The 8,044-nt window shown below is 47.1% G+C and overlaps 1 protein-coding gene and 1 long non-coding RNA gene across 3 annotated transcripts in view; one reads left to right on the top strand and one right to left on the bottom strand.

The window, feature by feature from the left end:
* Nucleotides 1–4,447, top strand: part of LOC142899236 (BTB/POZ domain-containing protein 10-like) — a 17,667-nt gene extending 13,220 nt beyond the window's left edge. The window contains exons 6-8 of one of the 2 annotated variants that reach the window (XM_076042732.1): nucleotides 1,157–1,354; nucleotides 1,915–2,025; nucleotides 3,442–4,447. In XM_076042732.1, coding sequence (XP_075898847.1) covers nucleotides 1,157–1,354; nucleotides 1,915–2,025; nucleotides 3,442–3,815 — 683 coding nt within the window. In that variant the 3' untranslated portion in view covers nucleotides 3,816–4,447. The remainder of the gene's footprint in view (nucleotides 1–1,156; nucleotides 1,355–1,914; nucleotides 2,026–3,441) is intronic. The other variant, XM_076042733.1, reaches the window with a different exon arrangement.
* Nucleotides 4,448–5,260: 813 nt separating this feature from the next.
* LOC142899167 (uncharacterized) lies at nucleotides 5,261–7,648 on the bottom strand. The gene is made up of 2 exons (XR_012928702.1): nucleotides 5,664–7,648; nucleotides 5,261–5,633 (listed from the first exon to the last, which is right to left on the bottom strand). It is a non-coding gene; the product is annotated as an uncharacterized LOC142899167 (long non-coding RNA).
* Nucleotides 7,649–8,044: the final 396 nt, after the last annotated feature.

The raw sequence follows: 8,044 nt of genomic DNA, 5'->3' as shown, positions 1-8,044 counted from the left end.
CTCTCTCCCCCTCTCGCTCTAAGGTTTTCCAGCTTCTTCCCTCCATTTCCTGCTTTTAAATGAGGGAGATTTATTTTTTCGAGTGGTTGGGAAATATAGGTCAGAAGTGGCGCAGCGCCGGCTGAATCTACCAGCAGCGCGGCGACAAATCTCGGAGGGGGGCGGGGGGGGCATCCAGCCTCCTCGCAACGGAAACTACACAGTAGCCAAACTTATATAATTGGGCGTCAAGGCTAATAATACACTGGCTGAATCGATATCACTATATCCTCAGGGTCTGGTTCATCAGCGTGCTGGTCATGTGGGGGGGGCTGTAAAGTCTCTGGTTGTACAGAGGCAAACTTTGTTTGACTCGAATTCAGAGGCTGTTTATCGAAGCGTTGGCAGGTAATTACAAATTCTCCACAACCTGTAATGGATTCCAAGGAGGGCACTAGTTTGCGCGCAGGAGCCTCTAGTTGCAAAGTTCTGGGCAATTTCTTTCCAATGGGATTCTCTAGCTGCGTTTCCGTGACCCCCAGAATTGCGCGAAACCTAAATATCGCGATTAAAAAAAACGGACAATGGAAGCACCTAAACTTTGATAAACCTCTCAAATATCGCCAACGGGTTTTGACCTTCTCACGAGGTGGGTTTTTTTTCAGACGTGTCGATACAGAGCTATATCGCAAAGGCGTCATGGAAACACTTTTTTCGCGTTTACACGTCACCGGACGTGACGTACGCGATCACGTGACCGGTTCACTTCCAGTGAAAATGGCTCGTTATGTTTGGACAGAGGAGGAGACGGAATATTTTTTTTTTTTTTTTTTACAAATAATCAAAAGAGAAAAATATAGCAACCGTTCTTGACAGCAAGCAAACGTAGACAAACAAAAACTAACGTAATTCTCGTCCCGTGAGATTTTTACGAGAATTCCGTCTCCATTCAACAGAAACGCCTGCAAATCGCAATTATACAATTGTACGAAATTTTCGAAATATCGCTTTTATTTTGCGGAAAAACTGTCACGGAAACGCAGCTCCTATCTGCTCTGAAACACCGAGCTGCCTCGAATGACCAAACTCAGTCGTTACTTTCACGGCGTAATCTCGAGAACGAAAACTAACTTGGAAAAAAAAAAAAAGTAACTTCCTCCCCCCCGCCTCCCTGCAGGCGCCCTGATGCACGAGCTGTCCAACGACGGTGCGAGGCGTCAGTTTGAGTGCTACCTGGAGGAGATGGTGCTGCCGCTGATGGTGGCCAGCGCCCAGAGCGGCGAGAGGGAGTGCCACGTGGTGGTCCTCACCGACGACGACGTGGTGGACTGGGACGAAGAGTACCCGCCGCAGATGGGAGAGGAGTACTCGCAGAGTAAGACCGCTTCCTGCCCCCTCGTATTTATAGCCTTTACGTAAGGAGACGGATGGAGAGCAAAAGAAAAGCGTGATTCTGCGGCGGCGGCGGCGGCTCGGTGTGACCTGTTCTGTCTCTGCGGCTGCTTTTAGATCAGTCCCACAAATACCTCGGCGCTGCTGTAAATACCCAGCACGCCTCCGAATGTAGATTAATCCTCCCCGCGGCTGCTGAGAACAGTCCCAATTCTCCTCTTTGAAAAACACTTTGTTTGTGGCTCCATCGCATCCCAGGTTGGAGCGTCAATAAATGACGAGACTGTATTGTGTGTCATTATTATGCTCCAAAATAAAAAAAAATAAAATGTCTTTTTTTTTTAAAATAATGCTATTTTTGATTGGCGGCCTGCCGTGGTATTTTTTTTTTTCCTGTAAAAAAAAAAATGTGCCGTGACTCAAAAAAGGTTCAAAAACACATTCAAGCCAAATATGCTTACCGTGAGACACCGCCAGCACGGCGAGCATCGACAGAGACGTCTGTCCGTGCGCTGCATTGACTGTCCCCGTGTTGTCCGACAGTCATCTACAGCACCAAACTGTACCGCTTCTTCAAGTACATCGAGAACAGAGACGTGGCCAAGTCCGTGCTGAAGGACCGAGGACTGAAGAAGATCCGACTGGGGATAGAAGGTACGCAGTGTGTGTGTGTGTTTTTGTTATTGTAAATTGCCGAATGATAAAAAAAAAAAAAAAGCACTCTCCGGGCCGCTACATGCTCATTTTTTTTACCTGCTTAGGGTGGCAGTGACGCTCGTTTACATCCTGCAGAAAAAACAGGAAAAAAAAAGGAAAAAATAAAAAGTATTATGAAAGTACATAAATGTGCTTTTTCGCAAGTTGTAAAATCATAGAACAAGCGTGCTTAGCAATGCTTGGGCGTATTCATTTTGATATTGAAGCTGTAAGAAATCCGTTTCAGCTACATTGCGTATAACCTTTAAATCGTGAAGTAATATAATAATAATAATAATAATAATAATAATAATAATACCGTACCTATATTTTATGTTGCAAACTATAACGACAGCTGCTGAGGAATATTGTTCAAATGACAGTGGAAAACGAATAAAAAAGTAATCTTGTAATGTGTAACAACTTCATGAAGTACTCAGTATTGGTGAGTACCAAAAACCCAAGTCCTCGTGCTCTACTGTAAAAATGTAGTATCGGTGCATCTCTAGTACAGATGTTTTTCTTTTTCACTTTTCTTTCTCATAAAGGCTCAGCACACCTTGAGCAGGAGTGTTTGCGTCGCATCCATCAGCTCTGGCCAACACGTCTGTTCGCGTGCAGTCTCTCTGTGTCTCTCATTTGGCTCCTGTGTGAGCGAATGAAAGAATCAAACACTTCATCAGGGGCTTTCATTCAGTTTGAGAAAAAAAAAAAGAAGAAGAAGAAGGAAATTTCCCTCGGGGCTTCAGCAGTAAAAATTTAACCTTTTAAAAATAATTTTGGCACGGCTGTGTGTCTGCACACTGTCTGGGTGTGATGTCAGCACTCAGTCACCGTGGCGACGGCCCGACCTGAAGCCACGTTTTCCACAACAACGGCGATAGAGATCCTCCGACGTCGAGGCACATCGTCCCACCCCACTGCTTAAACACTCTGTAGCCACAGTTTTAACACTCACGGCTCCGGTCGTGTGTCCGCGACAGGACTCCCAACGTCAACAAACGCTCGCCGGGGCCCTCAGCTCTCGAACCCCGTAATGTGAACGCCGGTCGCCTGCTACTTTAGACCTCGATGTCAAATGATTATTGGCTCACAGATGCTGAGATTTACTTTCTTGGATTTCTGAATTGGGCGAACCGGCTAGCGCTGCCGCGTCACGGCAAGAAGGTCGAGGGTTTGATTCAAATGTATTGGAGTTTGGTACCCAGCCCTACTTCTAAATGAGACGGTCAGAAGCTTCATCCAATCGTCTTTTTTTTTTTTAATGGACCTCCACAAATCCGTGAAGTGGCCTCGGCTTCGAGGGATCAGTGCTTACTCCCAGAGTCGTTGCCTCGACAGTTTCACTCTAACGTCTCGCCCGTCCCCCTCCAGGTTACCCCACTTACAAGGAGAAGGTGAAGCGGCGGCCCGGCGGGCGGCCGGAGGTCATCTACAACTACGTGCAGCGGCCCTTCATCCGCATGTCCTGGGAGAAGGAGGAGGGCAAGAGCCGCCACGTGGACTTCCAGTGCGTCAAGTCCAAGTCCATCACCAACCTGGCGGCGGCGGCCGCCGACATCCCGCAGGACCAGCTGGTGGTGCTGCATCCGCCGGGGCCGCAGGTGGACGAGCTGGACACTCTGCCACAGGCGGGGGGCGCCGCAGAGCAGCAGCAGCAGCAGCAGCACGGCCCCCACAGCACCACCACCACCACCACCACCTACCACTACGAGCCCGACCCGGACTCGCCGTCGCCCTCCGCGTGAGAACTGAAGCCGGCCGAGGCCATTACTTCCTCAACCCTCAGCCCCTCCCCTCCCCAACCCTCCCCCCCGCGGTCACATGATCAGACACCGGTGCTTCTCTTCACCCAGAGGGAACTCCTCCAGACCAGAGCCAAGCACACAGTCCCACTCAATTTAATTTATCTGACCAAAGGAGCGTTTTTTGGTTTGTGGGGGTTTGGGTTCCGTAGGTGTGTGTGTGTGTGTGCGTGTGTGCGTGTGTGTGTGTGTGTGTGTGTGCGTGCGTGCGTGCGTGTGTGTGTGTGTGTGCGTGTGTTGCTGGAATACTGTATCTTACAAGGAAAGCGGATTTAGGTGCCTCTTCTTTTTATCCCTTTTTTGTTGGCCGGCACTTTTCACTGTGTTCACTTTTTCTAATGAACACACACACACGCATGAAGGCCTCTCTGAGGGGATTTTTTTTTTCTTCTTTTTTTTTTTTTTACACGTGTTTGCTTGACTTTACGTTCTTCTTTTTTGTAATTATTATTTGTTTACAAGCCGCTGCTGAGCTCTGCTCTGCTCTGCACACGTCAGCGAGCACAGCTCTGAACTCACAGGATGACGAAGACACACAATCGTTTGTTTTTTTTTTCTAATAAATGTTGTTCACAAACTGGTGTCTCTGACTTGTCATTGTTGAAGATGTTCATCTCAGAAATTGACTTAAAAAAAAAATGGAATAACACTTGAGTCTTACAAGAGTCAAACAGACAAGCTCCCTGAGCGACTTTAAAACCAGAGGTGGCTCAAAGTATTTACATTCTATACTTAAGTAAAAATAGAGATACTTGTGTCAAAGAAAAATACTCTGGTAAATGTATAAGTACGGATGCAACCGTACTTGAAGTAAAAAGTAACCCTAACCGCGGCGAATGTGGCGCCAACTTCAGCCTTAACCCTAACCCTAATGCCATGCAAGTCTCGGAGGGTCAAAGGTCAACTTTGTCCTAGAGACATGAGGCCACTTGCTGCTTCATCAGGAGCCCCCAAGACACACCAAGGTCAAATTTGGGGCTTTAGCGCTTGAGGAACCCCCAAACCTTAACCCTAATGCCACATCCCGTGATTTACTATTTCCTCCTATGAGGTGGCTCAGCAAAACACTGCATCCATCTGCTGCTGCCCTGGACTCCTCCTTGAGGGTTTCAAAGCTTTAACGCAGGGGTCATCAGGAGTCACCGGCGGGTCGGCAGGCCCAGTCCCTTGAATGCTGCTTCCAGCTTTAATTTTTCTGGTCTCTTTCTCTGTGTGCGTGTGAGCGAGCAGCACTTCCAGCAGCTGGATGGCAACATCATGTAAAAATACCACCAGGCTGCTCTGATTGGCTGAGCTTCACTCATGAATGAGTCCCAGGGAGAGGAAGGAGGAGGAAGGAGGAGGAGGAAGAGGAAGAGGAAGAGGAAGAGGAAGAAGACGCCCCCAGGTGACAGAAACAAATAATTTTATTTTAAAAATATTTCACTGCTGATACATACAATACACTCATCATACTCATATATATTTGCATAAAGTATACTCTTAACATGATAATATTTAAAGATTTGATACATTATTGTCAAGTGAGGAGGGGTATATTGACAAGGAGGAGCGGGGGTCAGTTTTATTGTAGTGTGTAGCATAGAAACATTGAACCGGAGGGAAAAAAAAACAACCCCACTAGAACAGATACGGCTGGGTGGGTGAAGAGGGGGGGGGCAACCGACTGACTGTTCCGCCTGGCAACATGCTGACACAGTCGCTGCTGCTGAGCTCCTTTTAACATTTTCACTTTACAAAACTTTTTCAGATTCTTTTCTTCTTTTTTTGTAAAAAAAACCCCAAAAAAACCAAAAAAAAAAAAAGGCTTTCGCAAAAGTCTCAATGGAAAAACAACTTCTTTTTTTTTGTGCCTGTGTGGAAAGAAAACAGCCCGGTTTGTGCCTCTCGTGAATTTGCGTTTCATTCGTTTTCCCCCCTCAACGGTGATGAGGAGGTGCGAGCAGGAGGACAGCCTCTGAGCAAGTTTGAGGAAAAATGATTCAAAACCTGATGCAGTTTGGGAGTGAGTGAACATCTCTGGTGAGAGTTGCAGAATTTGATGCCGAAACTAAATATGGAGTTGAAATATTTACATTTTGGACCGCACCTTCTCGTGCTATAATATTTTCTTTTCTTTGTCTTTGCTACCTTCTGTGTAGCAGAGACAGACATCAATTACATGAGCAAGATGTATCTGATACGTGCCAGTTGTTAAATAACTAACACGTTTTATGAAGGGCGGTTGTTGTGAAGAATCAAAAACAAAAAAAAACATGTTTGAATCATTTCACACTACATATTTCCACACATTCATTTAGTTTTGATCTGCGATGCAAATAGTCACGAGAATGAAATGATAAAAATCATTGAATGAGAAGGTGTGTCCAAACTTTTGACTGGCCGTGAATATTTCTCCTTTTCTCCCATTTGTTGCATGTTGCTTTAGGAGCTTGAGAAACAATTTCAATTTGCAAAATGAAAATTTGGCCCTCACAGCAATATATGTGTTACATTTCTTTTTACAACTACGAGAAGTATTTTTAGAATCTTCCAAAGCGTTGACTGATGACTCAACACCGACTGTCACTCCTGCCAAATACACCAGAGGCACAAATAGGGATGATGGGGGGGGGGGGGGGTCAGACCCGCACATAAGAAAGCCATATTGTAAAATGCATATAAATATGTCATCTCTGGACGCATCACTTCCATACACGAGGTTAAATGCAAATAACGCTTTTTTTCATTTTCTTTTCAAATACGATAAAAAAAATAATAAAGATTTCAAATGCTTTGCTAAACTTCACGAAAGTTCTGAAACATGATGCATCATAACCGTGTTATTTTACCTTTACATTAAAAAAAAAATTTGACTTGTTTTTATATATATATATAGATATATAAAATCGGGGATATATTTATTAAAAAAAAAAAAAAAAAAAACTACAAATAGCTTGTTAAGATCCAATACATTTCAATAAATCAAAGTTTGCAGTCCCGTTTCTTTCCACACAGGCAGGCGGCAGGGCAGCTCAGGACCCCCCCCCCCCCCCCCCCCCCCACCGTCCACCGTCAGCATGCAGCCCCCCCCGTCTCATCAGCACATGAGTAGGTCTGGGGGGGTAAAAAGGGAGAGTGAAATGAAGAGTCTCACCCTCGTCCCACCACGTGAAAGAAGAACGTCCACGATGCTCCGTCTCAGGACCCCCTGCGCAACCCCTCAAAACCGGACCCAACTGGACCACGCGCCCCCCCACCCACTACTCGCCATTCATTAGGTAGCTCGCACTGATGGTCTGTTTGGGTGGTAAGAGTCAAGTCTGGATTGACTGCAGGAGGAGAAGAAATGATCTCAGGATTCAACTGTTCAAGATTAAAAATAACAATATCGGGTCAGAAGAAAGAAAGAAAAAAAACCCAAAAAACTCAGAGACGGAACCGCTGGCCCAGTTTCATCTGACGACGAAGGCGTCCCCGGGCCCCCGCGGCTCGTCTCGAGTGCGTGTCCAAGTGCTTTTTATGTGTCAGCGCCGAGAAGAAGAAGAAGAAGAAGAAGAAGAAGATGATGATGAAGACGATGAAGAGCGGGCTCGACGAGTCGGGCTCGGCGGGTCCATCAGGGGAAGCCGAACCTGTGCTGGGGAGGTTCTGCTCGGACCGTCTTACAGTGATTCGACTGTGGCGGCAGTTTTGTTGCTTTCCGGATCCGCAAGACTGTTTCTGCTGCAGAGTCTGAAGCCCAGTGGCCGCTGTTGGAACTGCAGGTCATGGCGTGGCAAGGCGAGGCGAGGCGAGGCGAGGCGGGGGTGGGGGGAAGATAGCGAGTGATGGTATAGGATGGGGGAAAAACAATCTCCAATTTTGGAGGGGATGGGCTGGTGTGTGACCCAACATGGCTCATACAAACACACCCGCTTCAGCCGGGCCCTCTCTGCTGAAGCGTTTTGGGGGTGTGGGAGGGGTGACAACAGATCTGGACAAACTCAGGCGGTGGGTGGGGGGGTGGGTGTGGGGGGCGTCTGTAGTGAAAAGTCCCGGCGATGAACGCAGAGGAAAAAATAAAATAAAATGAAAACCTCTTGGCGACGCCTCGAAGGGTCGACTTCCTGCAGACGGAGCTGCGACGGGAAGGCGGGAAAAAATGGAACGCTCCCCCCCGCCCCCGGCTTGGGTTTGGGGTTTCTCGGTGG

Source organism: Nelusetta ayraudi, unplaced genomic scaffold (assembly GCF_046127955.1).
Source record: "Nelusetta ayraudi isolate G7.1 ecotype Tasmania unplaced genomic scaffold, CSIRO-AGI_Nayr_v1 ptg000071l, whole genome shotgun sequence".
Lineage (NCBI taxonomy): Eukaryota > Metazoa > Chordata > Actinopteri > Tetraodontiformes > Monacanthidae > Nelusetta > Nelusetta ayraudi.
This window is presented reverse-complemented; position numbering and strand designations above follow the sequence as displayed.